At 55.6% G+C, this 20309-nt stretch overlaps 2 protein-coding genes across 5 annotated transcripts in view; one reads left to right on the top strand and one right to left on the bottom strand.

Moving 5' to 3' along the window:
* Window positions 1-4219, top strand: part of BICDL1 (BICD family like cargo adaptor 1) — a 106507-nt gene extending 102288 nt beyond the window's left edge. For 2 of the 3 annotated variants that reach the window (XM_036929449.2, XM_036929447.2), the window contains one exon: window positions 2710-4219. In XM_036929449.2, the coding sequence (XP_036785344.2) occupies window positions 2710-2871 (162 nt within the window). In that variant the 3' untranslated portion in view covers window positions 2872-4219. Of the gene's footprint in view, window positions 1-613; window positions 723-2709 lie in introns of all 3 variants that reach the window. The other variant, XR_008993909.1, reaches the window with a different exon arrangement.
* A 647-nt stretch (window positions 4220-4866) lies between these two features.
* On the bottom strand, window positions 4867-20266 carry RAB35 (RAB35, member RAS oncogene family). Of its 2 annotated transcripts, XM_036929451.2 has the most exons (6): window positions 20058-20254; window positions 14872-14922; window positions 12064-12187; window positions 8439-8563; window positions 8238-8362; window positions 6691-6953 (listed from the first exon to the last, which is right to left on the bottom strand). In XM_036929451.2, the coding sequence occupies exons 1-6, from the start codon at window positions 20107-20109 to the stop codon at window positions 6825-6827; spliced, it is 606 nt and encodes a 201-aa protein (XP_036785346.1). In that variant the 5' UTR covers window positions 20110-20254; the 3' UTR covers window positions 6691-6824. The 2 variants fall into 2 exon arrangements, with proteins under 2 accessions (XP_036785347.2, XP_036785346.1); XM_036929452.2 differs by lacking the exon at window positions 8238-8362 and having other exon boundaries at window positions 4867-6953; window positions 20058-20266.
* Window positions 20267-20309: the final 43 nt, after the last annotated feature.

The raw sequence follows: 20309 nt of genomic DNA, 5'->3' as shown, positions 1-20309 counted from the left end.
TCCTTCAGCTAGTGGTCCCGGATCTGTTCAAAGTAGCTAGAAAGAAACAGCTATTAACATGGAGGGCCCAGGAAAGCCCTATATGACTCAATGAAAATTCACAGCTCTATGTAGTTCAGCAACCCTTAAGGTGCTGGCAGCTGCTGCCTTCCGTTTTTCAAAGGCCAGCTTCCTTTTTCCCCAAGGGCACTGTCCTGGTGTGGCCTGGAGAAAGTGAGTCAGTGTCCATCTCCAAGACCACCGTTTTCTGAGTCAGGCCAGCACACCCTGTCCCGGGCCCAGCATGGCTCCCCACCGGACCGGGCTGTGCATGCTTTTTGTTAATGAGGTTAGGGTAGTACAGTTTCAGGATGTGGATGTAACAGTTCATGTTTCTCCTCGAGAAATCACAGTCAGATGAAAAGCCATCCGCGGCTTTACCAGGCACGTTTACCACCTTGGAGGGCAGGTTAGCGGTGCCTGTCCCTCTGAAGGCCCTGCCAGGACGGCCGCAGGAGCACTGGCACCCCCTGCCCCCAGAGCTGGTCCCTGGCTCCTCGGCCTCCTGCCCGGCGACCGGCTGGCCGTTCCTTGGCTTACCGCCCCATTCTTCTCTCTTCTCTCCTGGCTACAGTTTGCTTCCTCAGGGCTTTTTACTATCTGGCTCCTTTGGTTTCTGATCTAGTGGCCTTTCTCAGTTCCCGTACCAACAGCTTTAGTTGTACACCCCTCCTGCCTTTGAGGTGAGACTGAGCCTTCATCCCACCCGCCCGCTCCCCTGCTGCCATCACAGCCCTGCCCCTGCCACCGTCCTCGTGACTGACCTGCCATGTTGTGTGTGCTGGAGCCCGGCATCATCCCTGTGCAGTGTGCCCTGCCATCAAGCCCGAGCTCCCTCCTGCCATCACCGTCCCACCTAGTGAGCCAGTGAGTGCGGCAGCATGTGGCCCAGCACTGACAAGTGGACCCCTGGTTTCTTGGTACCACCTCCTCACAAACAGGTGGTTTTGCCTACAGAAGGTGCAGGCATGGAACTATGAGCTGCTCATGCAGGTGTGTGTGTGAGGTTCTAAAGTGGTATATTTTATGGGATTCCCTTGACAGATTTTAAAGTGTAAAAAATGTAGTTTGCAATGCACCAGAAAAAAGTGGCTGCTTTGAAAGGGTTTTTCTGAAGAAGCCTTTAGCATTCCTAAAATTGCACTTTAACAGCATACATTTTTTATCAAGCGTGTCCACAGGGCAGGGCTCTGTGCTGAGGATTCAAGACTGGGACCTGGGAAATAGGGAGCTGTCTCCTATTTCTGTGAGGAGGGAGAGAGGTGCAGGAAGGAAGTGGGACGTGAAAAAAGACAGGGTTGGGGGAGGGGCAGGTGGGGAGGAAGGCAGGAGAACAGGACAAGAGCAAGAGAGGGAGCGGGGGCCCCACACCCGCCCCCACCTGGTGGTGTGGTCAGGGAAGTCCCTTTGTTTCACCCTGAAACCTGCAGATATTGGAGTGACACCCACGGGTATGAGCGTGGGAGGTCAGATGGACTGGCTGGTCAAGGAGGGGCCACCAGCCCCACTTCCTGCCCTCCTCACCGGAGTGGCTGCTCAGAGCTGCAGAGCTCACCTACCCGGACCTCAGGGAGCTGCCGCCCAACACAGGCCCCTCGCCTGCATGGACGTGAGAGCTGCCTCACTCCAGGGTTTGCCCAAAGCCTGTCCCTCCACCAGGATGCCCCAGAGCCCATCAGGTCCAGGGTGAAGAACTCAGGCAGACCAGATGCCTGTTAGGATGCCTGTGTGAACTAGACAGGGCTGCTTGTATTTCTAGACCAGTAGTTCTTGTGCTTGGTCTGTGCTTGGTCAGATGGAATCTTGGGCAGAATCGGAATCTAGCAACTAGAATGGAGAGAGAGGAGCTGCTCTGTCCAGTGCCCAGTGGGGCAAAAGCTCCTGTTCTGGAAGGTGGCGTTGGGATGATGGGGGCATTTTCTAGGCAACTTTACCAAACTGGAGGGTGGGGGGGGACAGGTGCCAGTCCAGTGAAGAAGCCGAGGAAGTGGCTCTCAGTTGGAGCAAGGCAGCCTGGGAGGATGGTGGCACCCGTGTTCGGTGCCGCACAGTGGTGGCTGAAGAGCAGGATGGTGGCAGGCGGGCAAGCGCAGGCTACGGAGCCTGTGTCTTTGCCATGTGGAGCTGCTGGTGGGGCATGGGCCTCAGCAGCTAGTTAGTAATAATTTGAAGAGAAATAAGGGGCAGGAGAAGTCTCCTGAGCCCAGGCTGTTGGGCCAGAGAGCTGGCAAGCTGAGGTCGCCCTAGTGCCTGGGGAGGCGTGTTTACTAAGCACGAGCACCTGCCCAGCCCCCGGGGACACAGGAGGCAGGGCAGAGAGGGCCGGACACAGGCCAGGCTGAGCTGGAGACCTGTCGGGGAGACACAGGGAAATACCGGCAGTGGCCATTCTCTGGGCCTATCAGGGCGGGCCATCTGGTAGGTCAGCCAAGGGGGTAACACTAGGGAGAAGCCAGCCCAAGCCCTGAGGAGACTGGAGGTGTCCCGTGGCTCCAGTGTGTCCCCACGTCTCGCATCTTTCTTGGTCAGGGTGGCCCTGGCTGCAGTCGCTCACTCATCTCACCCCTCATCCTCATCTCACGCGCATCCTTTGACATTGTGCCACCCACCCACTCACCCCCAGCGCCAGATCAGAGTCCTGCTCAGCCCCCTCCACTCTGCCCTCTGCAGGACGACATGCACAGGGTCATTGACCGTCAGCTGATGGACACGCACCTGAAGGAACGGAGCCCGCTCACGGCTGCCCTCTCCAAGGCCCACTGTGCGGGGCGCGGGGACGAGCCCAGCACTGCTGAAGGCAAATGGCTCTTCTCATTCTTCAGGAAAATTTAAGGTGGGAGGAGTCAGGCCACAGAGGGAGGATGGACTGGAGACTTCAACTAAAAAAGGGGGTGTGGGCACGTTTGCACGTCCCCAGGGCCAGGCTCGGCAGCTGTACTGCCTGCCCGCACTGAGCCTTGTCATGAGAGGGCCTGCTCAGCCTCTGAAGGCTGCCCTTGTCAGAGGGACAGGCAGGAGCCGTCCCCACCCCCAGCCACGCCAGCCTGGGTTTCCCCAGAATCTGCTGCTGTTGAGCAGGGCTCACGCTGCCTCCAGAGTGGCCCCTTAGGTGGGCGCTTCTGCTCAACCCAACAGATTGCCACCCACCCCTCCCACGTCCAGCCCAGACACTGCTGCCCTCCTCTGTGGGAATATGGGGAACAGAAGAAATGGAGGCCCTCCTCTGCATGCCTCAGGGGGCCATCACTGCCCCTAGCTGGCAAGTCACCAGGGCTGAGTCCTGCAGGGCACCAGGCTCAGGCCTGAGCCTCCAACCTACCCCACCACCACCACCACCACCCCACAACCAGCCCAGGGAGTCGGGAGGAGGAGGCTCCTCTCCCATGTGCATGCTCTGCCGGGAGCACCTCCGTGGGTAGGAGACCCGCCTGCTGGCCGGGGCTGTCCTCATGCTCAGTCACGGTGGGCTCTACCAGGGCTTGACTGAGGCCATCCCAAACCCAGGAGGAAGGGCCCTGCCCTGCAGCACCCCTGCTTTCCCTCCCTGGCTGCCTTCAGTGGTGCATTTTTCTCCCTCCTGGGGTCGGCAGCCAGTGTGCTCACAGGCCCTCTGCAGGCTTTAGCCATCCAGCCCTTATCCTTCATGGTACCAGGGCTGGGAGGTCTCCTCCTCCTCCTCCCCAGCCCCTGATCCCCTCACACACACAAGTTCTTGGCTCAGCCAAGCCAAGCCAAGCCCAGGCCCCAGAGGGGTCTGCAGTCTGCCCCCTCCGCTGCAGGGGCAGCGTTGGCCCCAGGGGGCCAGTGCCTCCAGATGCTGCCCTCCAGGCCTGTGGAAGGACGCGCCCTGCGGTTAACCTGCTGCTTCCTCGGCAGCCACTCCACCTTCTCTGCTGAGGCCCCAACACAGAGGCCCCCTGGGCTGAGCCAGCCCGCAAGCTACTTTTACAAAGATCATCTCCCTTCCGCACACGGAAAAGCACAGCAGGGATGAGCGGAAAGAATGTACCTGTAGATATGTACATACCAAGTGCTGTAATTTTGTATGTAGCAATTATGTAAATACATGTATGGATTTTATAATATACATATATATAAATCTATAAAGGCATATTTTTAGAAAAACAAACCACTGCTTCTTTTGAAAATAGTCTTAAGAATAAAATGAATTTCTACAGAGCTTCCTGCTTCCTGCCTCAGTCATTGTGTACCTGGAGGGGTTGGCTGTTCAGAATGCAGCCTAGACTTCAGAACTGCCACTGGCTGGCCATGAAGAGGCAGCAGCAGTGCGTCCCTCACACACCTGGGAGGTCACCTCATGTCTTGGTACCCACTGGCTGGACTCACCTCGGAGGATGAAGATGCCCTGTCAATGACGGCCGTTTGGGAGCAGCAGCCAAAGGCACTGCCTCCACGTCCCCTGGGCTCCCTGCCAGGCCTGCAGTTGCCCAGCTCCAGGCAGGCCCTGCCAGCACAGCTCCCCAACCCTTAAGCAGGCCCTACAGCTTGGCAGAATCTTCGAGCCAGAGAGAAATCACTTCAGGCAAAGCTTCCATTGCATCCTTCCGGGCATGCGGGTGATAAACATGGTGCTTCCCCTGGCATCACCATTTGTACTCCCAGCCAATGCGTCAAACCAGAGGGTGAGCTCAACCTGGACCAATGTTTCATGGAGAAAACGAACTTGGCTTCTGAAAGGGTCTGTGGGCCTCAACAAGCACCTGGGCTGAACTCAGCCCAGAACAAACAAGAGCTGCACACAATGGGTGGGAAGAAGCCAGGCCCACCCAGAGCTCAGCTGGAAGCAGAGGAAATAGACCCTGGAAGAAAATCTGGCAGCTTGAACCTTTATTTTTAGTATTTTTTTAAAAAGCATAATTAGAAACTTTCAATACAGAAATAATCCTAGCAAACCATTTAAAAGTTTTGTTGTTTGACAGGAATTTCACATCAGGTCCGCCAGGACGTCAGTTCAGCCCTGTGAGTCCCCCCACCCCCCAACCCCCATTCATGCGTGTAACAACTCAGCAGGACAGGCATAGTCGTCACCAAGGTCACCCCACCCCCTGGGTCTGGACAACCAGTTGCCAGAAACGATGGTGGCTCCTAGGCTAGGCTAGAAGTTTCCAGGACCCTCTCCTCTTATTGCTTGAATCTGCAAGCACCACCACACTGGTATTCCCTGCATGCTCAAGGTCGAGTATGCCACCCACTCCAGGAGCCCTAAACTCTGCATGTCCCCCACAGGAACCACAGCCAGCCAGGACCGTCCTGAGGATGGAGACCATACTTTGCTCTTGGCCCCCAAATAGATGGGGCTGCCTGCTGCTTGGCCCTGCGCCCCCTCCACAGCACCGCCTTCCCAGGCCCACAGAGCTCCCCCAGCTCATCCTGCCGCTCCAAAAACAAAGGCCTGTCACAGAGAACCACAAGCTTTTGGCAGTTTGGAGAAGTGGAGAGACCCGTCAGAAGACCCCCGCCCCCCAATTTTTACTGATTAAAACCTATCAACAGTGTTAACATGGAAAAATCAGTGTGATTTGTGACATGATTGTCCAATCAGGGCTTGGCCTGGAAATCGCCTAGGAAAGGAAATCTAGTAAAACACATCATGGTGATGAAATAAATTATTCCCAGGTTACATGATCCTTTTAGAAGAAAGGTAAATGAAGTGTCCAGTGGGGGAAGGAGGGGGCTGGTATCAAGTGCAAGTGACCCTGGCTTTTCCTCCAGGGGACCAGGGCGGGTCAAAGCTGGCTGGCTCCCAGCCCTGCTGCCATTCCTTCCTACCCGCTGAGAAATCCTCATGCTGTCTTTGTACTGAAACAGCTGTCAGTGATCCAAGGCATCGTCCCCACAGTCCTGCAGCCCCTGGCACCCACTGTCCACATCCAAAGGTGCCCGGGGCAGCACTGGAGACCCAGCACCTCCGGGGATGGGGGAGGACCTCCCACAAGAAACAGCCCGGAAGACAGAGCTGCTCTGCTAAGAGCCCAACCCCACAGGGACAGGAAGCCACTTGCTTTTTCTAAACACACAGGACCCAAAGGGGGAAGGTCACAACTTTTGCTGCTGTGCCAACTTCAGGAAGAGGGAAAAACAGTGTGAGGAACTTAATAATTTTGATTTGGCTTCTTTTTTTAAAATCTGTTAGAACAATGCTCCTTAGCCCCCCACAAGCCCCATCCCTGCACACCCCTACCTTTGTGTTGGAACTGAAACAAGTTGGTATAAATTAGAAGCCATGGCTCCCCTGGGCTTGTCGCTCAGAGGCATCTACAAGGCAGAACAAGAAATCTGTTGGCCAACAGCAGTAATTCTTCCTGCAAATCAAGGGCAGGGCCCCTAATGGGAGCCCCCAGGCCAACCTCAAGGCCAGCTTTCCCGGCTGCCAGAATGGCTCTGGGGCAGGGGATAGGGAGGGAGCTGAGCTGGGCCCCTACGTGCCCAGGATGGAGGCTGCCAGCTTGTCGGGAACCGGTGACACGTGGCCCAGCTCCAGCAGCCGGGCGAGCAGCGGTGGGGCTCCATCGTTTCCTCGGGAGGCCGCTGGCGACGAGACGGGAGGACGGGAGGACGGGAGGCCGGCGGTCGGGCGCGGAGGAGCAGCCGGTCCAAGCGATTTACATATGTACAGACGTCCGTCAGTCCCGGCGCCGGCCTCGGCGGGGCGGGGCGGGGCTGGAGGGGGCGGGTCCAACGCTTTCCGGCACGGCGGGGCGGGGCGAGCCGGCGGCACCTCCCGGCAGACCCGCCGAGGAACTCTTGCCAGGCGGGGGCCGCCGTCAGCAGCAGCGCTTCCGCCGCTTGCTGTTGCGCGTGAGCTTCACCACGTCGTTGTGCTGCTGCTGCTGCTGCCGCGCCAGGTTGTCTTTCTTCGCGCGCAGCACCAGCTCCGTGATGCAACTGAACATCTGCGGCGGAGCGACAGGCCTCAGACCCGGGGCCGCCCTGCGGCTGTGCCGCCTCGCGGCACGCCGGCTGCCTCCCGGCCGGCTCTCTACTTCACTCGCGCATTGTTTGTATGTTCGCAAACCCCTTCAAGGAGGAGGTGGTGGGTGACAAAGGTCAAAAAGGACCATATCAAAGACCCGTAAGTGTGTCTTCGGGAAATCTGCCTCTCAGGGATTTTCCAGTCGGTCTTTTTAAGGCAAGAAAGGGAACCCTCTTCTTTCAGCGGGAATATTTGGACGAGACGGGTAGAGCGCCCCTGCCCTGGGGTGGCCGGAAGGACCCAGGCTTGCCCATTCCCGGCCCCTCACTGTGTGTCCTGCCTGGAACTCATCCGCCAACCCACCGTCCTGTCTCCTCTCCACCAGAAAAGGCATCAAGCACTTGACATAATCTACTTCACTTATTCCTTGTAACCTGGGAGGCAGGGGCTCCTACCACACCCCAATCTACAGAAGGAACAGATGGGCCTAGAAAGGCTAAGTCACCACCCGAGGTTACACGACCCCCATGCAGAAAGACCCGTATTGTGACCGCGGCCTGACTTTGAGGCGCCCAGGCTCCCTGCTGCTGTGCACTTGGGTGTCCAGGATCCAACGGGGGTCCCGGCTCCCTCAGCCTCTGGATTCCATACACTGTGGAGCAGGACTGCCCCCAGAGCCACAAGCACAGCCAGCCTGGGCCTGCGGCAAAAGGTCCAGCTTTTCTCCCAACCAAACTGCTTTCCAACAGGCCCAGCAGAAGGGAAGGGAAGCTGCCCTGGGCTGGAGGCTCAGGCATCCTGCAGGGAATGTGCATCCCCAGGAATCTCCCGGGGACTTGCAGCAGATGCCCATCCGAGCTCTGGAGGCCACAGGAAAGCAACCTGGTCTCTGCAGGGAGGCCAAGGCCCCACGAAATGCAGGAAGGGGTGACAATGGTGGGGCTAGAGGACAGACCATGAGGCAGAGGACTAAGTGCATGGCTGCAGTGTGCAACAGCCTCTTCGAAGCTGGGTGATATTCCTTAATTTGAACCTCACTTTCCCATTTGCAATGTGGACATAATTTACTTTAGAAGACTGTGGAGATATGAGCTAACATCTTTAAAGGATCTAGCACACAGTAGGCACTCAATGAATGGCAGCTGCTATGATGTTTTCTGGCAGCCACCTGGGTGCCCTAGGCAGGGCTAGGAGTAGGGAGAGGAGGGCCAGGGTGAGGGAGCAGAGCTGGGTGCACCCCCACCCACTCTGGTCTGGGCCTCACCTCTTCCACGTTGACATTCTCCTTGGCACTGGTCTCAAACAACTGGATCCCCATCTGCCCAGCGAATTTGTAGGCATCTTCTGTCTCCACCACCTTCCGCTCGGGGTCATCATTCTTATTGCCCACTTCAAGGCAAAGCAAAGTCAGCCTGGCCTTGAGGGAACACCCATCCCTCCACACCCCTGCTGGATCCGGCCTCACCTAATATTCGGCACACATCATCACAGTTCTGGTTGATTTCATGAAGCCACCGCTTGACATTGACAAAGGACTCAGCACTGGTGACGTCATAAACCACGATGACCCCATGGGTCCCCCGATAATACCTGCAGGGCCAGGGTCTGCATCAGAGCTTCAGCCTAAACTGCAGCCCACGTCCAAACAGCAGCAGGGGAAATGGTGAGGGGCAAATGCTTTCCCACAAGACCCTAAGTCCACACCTGACATGCTAGGACCACACACGCCCATCAGCAGGAGAGGATGCTTGGCAGTGCAGCTTCTCACGCTGGCCCCCAACGCCCCAGTGAGCAGGGAGTGCTCAGCCCTGTGGTGGCCAACCAGGTTGTTGAGAGTCCACCCACCACTAACTTGAAACTCCTTTTAAGTTCTTATTTTTTTAATTCAGCTACGTTTTGCATTCTACATACTGTCACCATCCTTGTTTTAACATTCAAAAAAATTTTATCCCCTCAAATCTTAATGAAATAATCATCCCAAGAAGATATACATATGTGAAGGCCTCACTCCCTTCCTCCACCCTGGGCTCATCCATGCTGGCCCCAGGCATCCAGGCACGGTTGGGAAGAGGGTGTTCCAGATATGCCACCAACCACACGCACAGACCCCATGCCCTGAAGTCAGAAGGCCTGGAAGGCATTCTTCTCCAGACCTGATGCCCCCATTCATTCACAACTCAGGACCCAGGGAGGCCATCAGTCCCGGGAGGAAGCAGAAGGCAGGGTCTCACGTTTCCCAGAAGAGCGCCCGCTGACCTAGCAGCCAGGTGACAGCCCTGCCCAGCACTGTAGTCACCTGGGGCTGCCAAGCCTCTCACTCATCAGGGGCTTCCATGAACAAGGGTGAGAACCACTGCCTGCAGCAGGCTGCACTCCCCAGCAGGCAGGCTGCGTCCTCCTGACCTGCCGGCCGCCGCCTGGCCCGAGGCTTATCAGGGCCTGAGCACTCAGCCCCAAGCCTGCAGGAGCGCAGCATCTCCGGGCAGCGGCTCCGGGGCACCACTGCACAGCGAGGAGGGAGCTAGCCAGGCTGCGGGGGCAGCTATATCCTTGGCCTGCCCGTTGGCACTCTGGCCAGCTCTTCACAGTCTAGGCCCAACCGCAGGGCAAAGGCCACCCCTGCTGAATTTCTGAAAGGCTGTGGGACCCAGGAAGGTTACTGCATGCACCTCGGCACAGCTCAGTTTTCTCAACTGTAAAATGGCGTCACCAGTGATTTAACTCCTGGGGAGGTGGTAAGGAATAAAAGAGAGAACATACTTTTTTGCAAACGCCCCCAAGTGGTGAACCGTCAAGGGGTGGTGGCTCTTTACTGTCATGTTATTCCTTCAGTGCCACTCTGGGGCCCCCGACACGGTGGCAGGGGAGCAGTGGAGGAAGCTTCCTTGAGCCTGTGCTCTGGTGTCAAGCCCAACTTGTCTCCCCTACCCTGTCTCTCCACCCCTCAGATGCCAGCTGCAGTGCACCCCTCAGATTCCACCCTCTGGGGATGCAGCGCCTCAGCCTTGGGGAGCCCTAACAATCAAGCTGGCTGCCCCCTGCCCTGCACCAGCTGCTGCCTCAGGAGAGCCAGGTCATCACCAGTTCCACTTGGTGGACTCCCACCTACACAGGTGCAAGAGTGCCAGGAGCGAGGAGGCCAGACACCTGTTCCCTGCCAGCAAAGGAAGCGTGAGCGGTGGGATGCAGTTCCAAGCTCTCCTCTGCTGAGGACTCCTGAAGATGGCTCAGCCCCAGCACAAAGCCCACAGTGTGCCCAGCCCCCGTGCCTTCTCTGGGACCCAGACCAGGGGGCGTAAGCCTCTCAGGAGAGAGAACTAGCTTGAGGACAAAGTCAGGGGCCCTGAGCTCTGGAAAGAGCACCAGTGCTTCTGGGCATCTAGTTACCACCACCGCACCACAGCTGAGCTCTGCCGGCACAGCAGTCAGCACTCTGTGTCCACTACCTTATTCACCTTTGCAACAACCTGGCATGATGGACAGACAGGAAGGACAGTCACTGTTTTTACCAGTGAGGCCGTGAGGCCCAGTGGAGTGACCTGCTGGAAGTCACGTACCCATGTCTGACTCCCAGGCCCAGGGCAGGTACAGAGGGGCTTCCCTTCCTCGCCACCTCCCACTCAGCCCACCATTCAACACCCTCTGCTCACCCCTCACCCAGCTGCACTGCTCAGCGCTGGCAAACCCCAGCCACCAAGAGACAAACTGAAGAGATGACAACAGAGCCCTTTCTCAGCAGGCTAACAGGAGGCAGGCCCCGCATCCGAGAGGCCACACTACTGCACCTGACAGCCCCGAGCCCAGAAAAGAAAACTAACTCCCAAATTCTTCCAAGACTCCTTCCTTCTTTGTCAGCTACCCTCACTGGGCGCCAAGTCTTTGTGGCCCTTCAACATGGCATGCTGTGCCTTCTGCCTTATGAGGGGAGAGTTGAGGAGCCCAAGACAAAACATTCTCACCTCCGCAGATGGGCCAGCCATTGTGCAGCACCACCACCCAGCCCTGCCTTCTCAAGTACCCCAAACAGACACACGCTGCCCTCAGGCTGCTGAGTAACTCCAGTCTCCCAGCAGGATGCAGGGGGCAGCCACCCCACACACCCCCCGAAGGGAGCTGACCTTTATGGTGGCAGGGGTCACCAGGGAGGGCTGTGTCGCCTCTGCTCTCAGGGCCCAAGGCACCCCAGGCCCACTGCCCTGCCTGAAACATTTCTCATAGCCACAGGCCCAATATTCTCGGTCACCCTGAATTCTCTGATTGGTTTTCACCTACAAGAGACACTAGAGCATCTGCCGCAGGCCCAGTCCCTTTGGGTGACAGGCAAGCAGACAGCAGGGTTGTGGACTGACTGAAGGCAAGAGCTTTGGTATCAGGTGGACTTCAATTCAACTCCTGACTAATCAACCATGCTAAGCCACTCCACCCTCTCCGGGCATCAGTTTTTCAACCATAAAATGGAGATTATCACAGGACTCTTTATCAGAATTAAATGAAATGAAGTAGGTAGAGCCCTAAGCAACAGTACCTCCCCAGAGTAAAGACATCTGGGGTCAGTGCCCAGACGTCCTGACCCTGGACTCTCAGCAGGCAAACAGGAGGTGCCTCTGGCCCCAGCTGCTGAGACATGGGGGCTCCGGCAGCTCACCAGGGCTCAGAACTGCATGGGCAGCGCTGGGGACCTGGGGACGCATGGACCACAGCACACACATGCTCACTGCAGACCCAGCCCAGGGACGGATGCCCGCCTGCTCCAGCCCCCATCTGACACCTAACAAGAGCAACTGTCACTAGCTAAGTGACCACCCGGGAAGCCAGTATCACTGTTATCCCATTTTACAAAGGAAATGAAGCCAGAGGGTGGGTAAGCTGGCTGACATGCACTGTCCTGCCCACCCCCACAGCCAGGGTGCTCAGCCACTGCCACCCACAGGCGGGCAAGCAGCCACACCTCGTCCCCTCCTCCTCTCACTCACCAGCACCCACTGTGGCCTCAGGCCCACCTCAGTGAGATGTCTGCCACAGGACACCCACCACCGTGTCTCAATGGCAGTGGTGAGGGGTCAGAATGGGAGTGGCACAGCCTGACTCACGTGGAGGTGATGGTGCGGAAGCGCTCCTGCCCAGCTGTGTCCCAGATCTGCAGCTTCACTTTCTCCCCATTGATCTCCACGGTCCGAATCTTGAAATCTACTCCGATGGTGGTGATGTAGCTGCCTGCACATACATGCATGTTAGCAAGGCCCATAGGGCACGCAGCAGACCATGTCCTAAGCTTCAGCAGTCTCCACGACCCCTCCCCACTCACTCTGTGCCCAGCACGTCCAATGTCCCAGGGACGCAGCCCTAACCAAGAAAGACAAGGTCCCCACTCTGAAGGAGCCCACAGCTGAGGTGAGAGCAGGACAGGATACAAAGGTACAAAGTTTTCAAGGGTGGTAAGCGTACAAAGGAAATGAAGCAGAGGATGAGACTGGGGCGAGGGGACAGGCACCTTTAACGGCAGCAGCCAGGGCATGGGCTGTTAGCTGCAGCCTGAGAACGGCCTGTGACACAGCCTGCCCTTTTCTTCTCTATTATATTCCAAACGTTTTAAATGACCCATAAAATTAACTTCCTAACATACACACAAGTCACAACCTGCAATTTGAAAAACACTGCTCCAAACAGAGGAGACAGCAGCTAAAATAGCACTGATGTGTGTGTGTGTCTGGTCATGTGAGGTCAAGCACTCGGTAGGAGGCAGGTGGCAGGGGCTGAGGCCAGATCTCAGGGCCTTTGTGCCGTTTTTCAAGAGCTTAGACTTTTGTGTGGTGTGTGATGGGGAAGGTTGAAGGGCTTTAATGGGAGCATGAGCTGCATTGTAAATAGTTCTCTGGGGGCATCTGTGTGAAAAATGGAGTTGAAGAGAGTTTTCTGCTGATGTAACAGTGCTGTCCAGGCTAACAAAGCCCCATTGCTAAAAAGAACACATGTTCTCAGCTTCATCTGGAGCCTATAGGATAACAATGGAAAAGACATGACACACACATACACACCACTGACTATGTGAAATGTGGAACATAGATAGAAAGGTCAAAGTTCAAGGTGAGGAGGAGGTCAAGGAAGGCTTTGGGAGGAAGTCATATTTGGGCCTAGCTTAAACAGGTCCAATTTCAAAGGCTGAGATTATGTGGGGGAAGACACCCCACCCAGAGCGCACGAGCTGAAGCAAAAGCAGAGCGAGAGCACACCCAGAAAACAAGGCAGCGTCTGGCCCTGGGTGCTGCCGCGGAGCATAGCCCTGAGTCTCCCGCTGTTGCACCCTGTGCACAGCTGATGGTTGAACAAGCAAAAAATAAGGCACGAACAACATCAGAAAGGGAGCTAGGAAGGTGAGCTGAAAATAGATTATGAAGACCAGTGGTTTCCAACCAGGGCTGGTGGTTTTTAAATAGGGGAGATCCCTCCAGAGGACCTTTATTACATGTATTAGCAAGACGAGCTCAGGGTCTGCGATGGGATGGGTAGGACTGCTGTAAGCTTCAGGCTAGAACCCACAGTGGTGGGTCCACAACAGGGGCAGCAGAAATGGAGAGCGGGAGAGACACTCAGGAGCGGAAAGCTGATGAGATGGGGGGATCAGAGGGACAAGGAGGAAAGGAGTGGTTTGGGGCACAATGAGAAGCTGCCCATCAGTTACCATTCTGGAACAGAAACTAAAAGCAACAGCAAAGCAGGGCTGTTCAGTGAGTGCTTCGTCCTGGGCACTCAGATGCGCTACCTCAGGTAATCCTCGCCATGACCTTATGTGGGAGGGGCAATTATTTCCACTTTACAGACGAGCTGAGACTCAGTCACGCTCACAGTCGCACAGAGAAGACAGCTCTTTCCAACTTCACACCACCAGTGGTGTTGCAAGACGAGTGTCAGGAGAAACCCACTTCTCCAAGAGGCGCTGCCGTGTAATCACTGCCTACCGGCAGCTCAACCCTCACACATGTCAGGGCTGTCCCAGGAAAGTCACATTTCAGTCCTGTATCAGAGGAGCCAAGTCAACCTGAAGCCTCTGCAATGTAGTCAACAAACGAAAACATGCCCAACTTCACCAGTGATCAGGGCCGGACACACTGAAACAAGAGAGCTTTCTGCCTACCAGCTTAGCAAAAAGGAAGAGTACTAAGACCCAGCACTGATCAGAGCTGACAAGGGCACTTTCAGTCCCTCTCAGTGGGAGCATCAGTTAACCTAGGACAACCTCTTTGAAAGGCGACTTGGCGGTATCTGTGAACACTGTAAACGCACAGACCTCCTGACCTCATAACTCCACTTCTATGCAAGAAAAAACAGACAGTGACCCCAAGTGTTGCATTATCACTGAGAAGCCGCAGCCCGAAAGCAACCATGGCGAGAGCACTGCTAACACATGATGTGCAGCCACAGTCACTCAAAAGCAGCAGAGGTCTGCACGGACCCGGAAGGGAGACCCTGACAGGCTGAGGGGAAGATAAGGTGCTGCCCCACTGCATGTGGAGTTGAGGAAAAAGACACACATAGCACTGAGCAGACGCCACCAGGGCACCAGGTTGGAGGGCGGGGTTGGGGGCACCCAAGTGAAGGGACAGCTTTCATTTTTCACTTTATTAAATCTTCCTGTTTGAAATTTTATATAGGCACGTTCTAACTTGTAATATTTTTTAACTTTTTTTTGTTTTTGAAATGCCGGGGCAGAAAAAGACCCATAGAACAAGGAGAGGCCAGCAAAAGGATTGTTTTGAGCCACATAGGTTCAGACTGACCACAGAGACTTTTTTCTCACCCCGCCACCCTCCGTCCCTCCTCCCCTCCAGCAATCAAGCCGAGGCCAGTGTGTTCAGGCACCGGGAAAGGGGTTTCAAACGGAACACCCCCAGCACACTCACCTGAGAAAGTGTTGTCTGCAAACCGTAATAGTAAACTGCTCTTGCCCACACCTGCAGGAGAGAAAGTGGGAGGTGAGAGGGGGTACAGGAACCCCCTACCTGGCCCCCATCCTTCGACAGGGAGACAATAAGCTGCCTCCTGCCTCCTGAAGCTGAAGAGGCTCGGCGGGACCCATCTCACCCCAGGGCTGCGTATGATCTCCCCCGCCAGCCACACAACAAGGACACCTCTCCCACTAGTGTAAGACAAGCTGCTATGGCCCCTTGGGGGGCGGCGGGGAGGGACTCCGGCCCTGAGCTGAGGGCCACCCAGCAACCCAGAGCAAGACACCAGATGACAGAAATTAAGCAGGGGAAGGTCAGCCAAATGATATGGGCTCTCAGGGTCTAAACATCGTGTGTGGAGCTTGTTTGTGTGTGGTGTGAGATGAGGGTCTGGGGAGCTGGGAGGAACCCATGAGAGCATCAGGGGAGGAAACTGAGGCCCAGACAACTCAAGCCAACTGCCAGCCATCTTCCCCTGTTGATGACACTGCTGACTGGGGGGCTGCCTCACGCCCATCAGCCTGACAGCTCCCGCATGCTCAGACCATTTCACCACCACGAAACTCCAGCACTCGTGTTCCGAGAACAGGCAAAACCCTCGTAAGCTTGCCTTCCATTTACTTCATATACACAGCAGCTTTAGCCTGCCAGGGGTCCCTGTCCTGTGTCCTCTTGTCCCATCCCCTACCCTAGCCACCCCTAAGGCCACATAGATCAACCAACCACAGAAGGAAAGAACTGGCAGGCATAGAGCGCTGTGTGTGGTGGGCACTTTGCTGCTCCTATCATTCCAACTGCCTCTCCTGTGATGAGGCAACCGAGGCCCCCAGAAGTTAAGCAGCTGGTCCCAGGGGCTCTGCAGGAAGTGGCTAAGAAGTGAATCTAGGGCAGTGTGCTCTGGAGAACTAACACTCTTTCCAATGTGTACTGCTTGCATCTGTTTAAGGAAATAAAATTAAAAGACCCCAAACAAGCTGTCCCATCTCACTCCTGTTAGATTTTCAGCAGCAGTGCTACAAAGCCAGGTCTGAGGAGATCTGAGTGCAGGCTCTCAGAAACCCCCAAGCTGGGGGCAAATGTGCGTACACATGCATGTTGTGGTCGGAGCCCAGGGCCTCCATCAGATCCTCATCCACTGCCTGCACCCCAGCCCCACCCAGCTGTGCTTCTCTGCACCTACCTAACCCCAGACTCCTCTCTGATGAGCTCCTCTGGGGACTTCTCCAAGTGAGTGAGCTGTCCAGGGATGCCCAAAGAACTTGTTTCAGGGAGGAAAGCTGGGTCTTGCCTTTCCAAAGCAGGCTGGCGGTGTGGCCCTGAGCAGCTCGGAGCTGCACCCACAGTACCTGCCCTGCGCCCTGCCCAGCAGCCGCTCAGAGCCACTTCCTCACTGCTGCCTCTGCGAGGCTTCCTGCTGAGCCCAAGGAGAGCCCAAGTCCTGGGCTGGGTCCCTCACTACGGCGCTCTGCCCAACGCCACCACCCCGTCAGCCCTGCTGGCTCCTTTGTTTCCTCCTGGAGCCCTCTGGGTCTGCTTACTCAGCTAAAAGCTTGCGTCTGGGCCACCAGGCTGTGAGTTCCTCTAGGAAGGAGAGCTCGTCTCACTCACCCTGAACATTCACAGTGCTGGAAGCTGGGCCCAGCACTTAGTAGGCACCAAACAGTACTTAATGAGCTTATGACTAAGCCAACATCAGTCACGCTGACAGCTACTCTGTGTAACACTCTGCGGCATTAACAGAAGCCAAAGCAGTGGTTTTCAAACTTTGGGCAGCAGAATCTTTTTAAAATTATATTTTATCCGATTCCTATGTATCTAAAACAGATAAGGGGGTGCTCTTTTCATGAAGCAATGGAAGAGCAGTGCTCCCTCCAGCCTGGGTCCCCACCATCCACCCCCAGGCTCCAGTGCAGAGCTGCTGGAAACCACCAGGCTACAGAACGACTACCACGGTCACCACACCAGCTGCTGCTCTGGCCCTGACACCAACCTCCGGAACAGAATCCACCCTGAGAAAGGCTATCTCCTCAATTCCCAGGAAGAGGCCTCCTTGGGAAAACACGAGGCTACCATTCACCCACCAGCACCGGCCAAAGGAAGTGACAGGTATCATCTACCTTCACCACAGCCTCAGTCAACAGCTTCCCAAAGGCCACATCGAGTATGAAGCCCATCCAGCCCAGCTCGTCACCCTCCACCCTGAATGGAGCATGGGTCCGGCTCTTGATGCCTCTTGGGAGCCACGAGAGACAGATTTATACTGCAAACACCTCACACACAACTCTCAGTCATCACCACTCTCCCTGCATCAAACTCCCTCCCTCCCTGCTTTCTGCCCCTGGGCCTACTCTGACACTGCACAGAAGCTCTGGTCCTCAAAAGGCCTCCAGTGCCGACCCTCAGCCCTGCTCCTCCCCTGGGCTATCATCCCCCACTCCTCTTTACTTCAGTTCTGGGCTAGAGACCCTTAGACCTTTGAGTGAAGCGTTCTCAATTTTAATCCTGGCTCAGCAACCAATTCACTGTACAACCTCAGACAAGTCACTTCCCCTCAGTAAGCCTCGGGTCACTCATCTGTAAAGTGAAAGGCCACTCCAGCCCCAGGTTCTAAGAATGAGTAGGGCTGGCCCCATGGATCAGATGAAATGCTACTACAAATCAGAGCCAATGTCAGAATAGTATAAGAGAAAGTGTAGAATCTCAGGCATAAAGAAAAGCTGTAAAAGCTGAGGGAATGTGTTCCAGAAGCATGTACAATGTGTCAGAGTGGGGAGAACTCTTCTAGATTTATAAAGAAGAAACTAACATTCATTGAGGGCCTGCTGTTTGCCAGGCCTGATACCAGCTGCTCACACATACAGAGCAGGACATTATCTTCTGGCTCTGCCTCTGATGAGCTGTGTGACTTCACGCAAGTCAGTCAGCTCCTCTGAGCCTTAGTTTCCTTATCTGACAAATCACACATGCAGTGGCTGAGAACCAGATGAGAGAGTGTGAAATCATTTGATAAACCTAAGGAAGCCTCCACAGAAGGAGCCCAGTTCAGGGAAGGGCATGATGTCAGTGTCCTTGCTCAGTTGCCAAAGCTTAGTCTGAACTTCAGGAGCTACCATCTCCCAGTCTTGTGAGTGTTCAGCTTTGGGGATCAGCTCACTCTCAGGAGAAATTAAACTGCAAAGCATCTGTCTGCTCTACACACCGTAGTCCTACATGCTCAGATGAACTAAGAGCCAGACCACAGAAATCTTGACCCAGGGAGTCTTCTCCCACACCTGACTTCTGAGTGAAAAATCAATACACCAGGCAAAATGTACTATAAGAAAGGGAGCCAAAACCATCTCCTGCGTTTTACAGGGGAGAAAAGTCAACAAGCTGCATCTTCTTGCTGAGTTGCGCTTTTCATTTTTGGGTATCAACACACAGGTGCTAGGTATCTTGCAGAGGGATAAAGAACCCTGGACTCTGGTGGGCTGACTTTAACTCCAAAAGAAGAGAAATCACCCTGGTGCCAGGCCCTCAGAACAAGGCCAGGGCTGAAATCAAATCCTGTAAAGCATAAGCCTCAGGACCCTGAGGAAAGCCAGAGGCCATATCGAAAGACGCATTTACACAGCTCGCCAGGCTTGCTTACTTTCAACCCACAACAAATCCACCCTCCACCTTCCAACTCCTTCCCCAACCACAGCTAGTCTAGTTAGCTAGCCACTAACTTTTCCCCTTACCTCTCCTTCCACCAGTAACCACGGAAATCTCAGCCATCCTTCACCTGATCCAAACCACTAACCACGTCCCAATCCAGCTCCACAATGAGACCAAAACCCACCCACTTCCCTAGCCCAGCTATGATACTCAACACTCCTACATCAGGGTCTTACAACTCTTACAACCCCTTTAATTTGGTCTCCTCTTTCCTTAACAATCCATGGGCTCCATCACCCATGGCACCTACCTTCAGTCACATGACCCCCTTGCCCACACTCAACTCAGGTCTGGTCTATAAACTTGGCATGCTCCCATCATATAATCCCAGCACCTCAGCTATGCTCCTATAAACCTCCTGGGGCCTGGCTCCCTGACCTTTGGTCACCCCATAAACTTGCTTACCTGCCACACTCTAAACACCTATAAAACCCGCCACCCCTTCCAGGAAATGGGCCTATCTTTTCAGACACTTAATATTCATTCATTCAGCAAATGCATGTTAGGCACCTCCTGGGTGCCAGGCACTGCACTAGGCACTGGAGATGGAGCAGTACCCTGAGCTTGGAGCTCTCCAGGAGTGTATATGTAGTCAAAGTCCTTTTGTAATATTGGCTGATGCACCTCCAATACTGTATATGCTGTCTAATATACAGTATATAACAGCAAACAGGTATTGAGCACTCACTGTGTGTCAGGCACTGTTCAGAACACTATGCATTATCTCACTGAATACTCAATCAGCCCAGTGAAGTAGCTCCATTATTATTCCTTTTTACAGATGAGGAAATGGAACCATACATACAGCGATATAATAATTCAGCAGGAATGTGACAGGCCCTGTACGAAGTGCTTTACCTGCCTTACCTCAATTAAACCTCAAAGTAATCCCAGGAGGCAGGTTCTGGGAATATCCCCACTTTACAGAGGACGAAACTGGGCTTACAAAGGATCCTGATAAACATATCAATAGTTAACATCTACCTATACCTTACTTTATGCCAGGTAGGGAACTAAGCACTTTTCATCAAACACTCCCCACCCAGAGAGGCAAGTCCCCACTTCTCAGATGAGGGAACTGAGGTTCAGAAAGGCGAAACAACTTGCCCAAGGTCAAAGAGTGAGGAAGCTGCTAGCCCCAGGACTCGAAACCCGGGTGTCCCCCCTCCACAGATCGTGCGACTTGACCAAGGTCACACATGAGGCAGGGGGGCGCGAGTAGTGGAGCCGGCGCCCGGCCCCCCGGCTCCGCAGCCCGCAGCCCCAGCCTCAGCCGGCGCGGCCCGGAGCCCCTCGGCGCTCCCGTGCGGCAGGCGGCCGCCGGGCAGCCCCGCCCGCCAGCCCCGCGCGGGCCGGCACCTCCCCGCCAGCCAGCCCGCTCCGAGGCCCCCGCGGGCCGCGCCCGGCAGGGCCCACGCCGCCTCGGCTGCCTTGGCCCTCACCGCTGTCGCCGATGATGAGCAGCTTGAAGAGGTGGTCGTAGTCCCGGGCCATGGCGGGCGGGAGAGGGGCGCGCGGGCGGGCGGGGTCGGTGCTGGCCTCGCGATCCGCAGCTCCCTCCGGGCTGCTCCGGCAGCGGCGGATCCACTTCCCGAACAAACAGCCGGAACTGACAGAAACACCTCCCTCCGCTCCCCCTCCTCCTCTTCAGCAGCAGCCGCCGCCGCCGCCGCCGCCACCTCCCTCCTTCCCGC

This window comes from Manis pentadactyla, chromosome 14 (genome assembly GCF_030020395.1).
Source record: "Manis pentadactyla isolate mManPen7 chromosome 14, mManPen7.hap1, whole genome shotgun sequence".
Lineage (NCBI taxonomy): Eukaryota > Metazoa > Chordata > Mammalia > Pholidota > Manidae > Manis > Manis pentadactyla.
The sequence above is the reverse complement of the archived record's forward strand: the minus strand, read 5'-3'. Positions and strand labels throughout refer to the sequence as shown.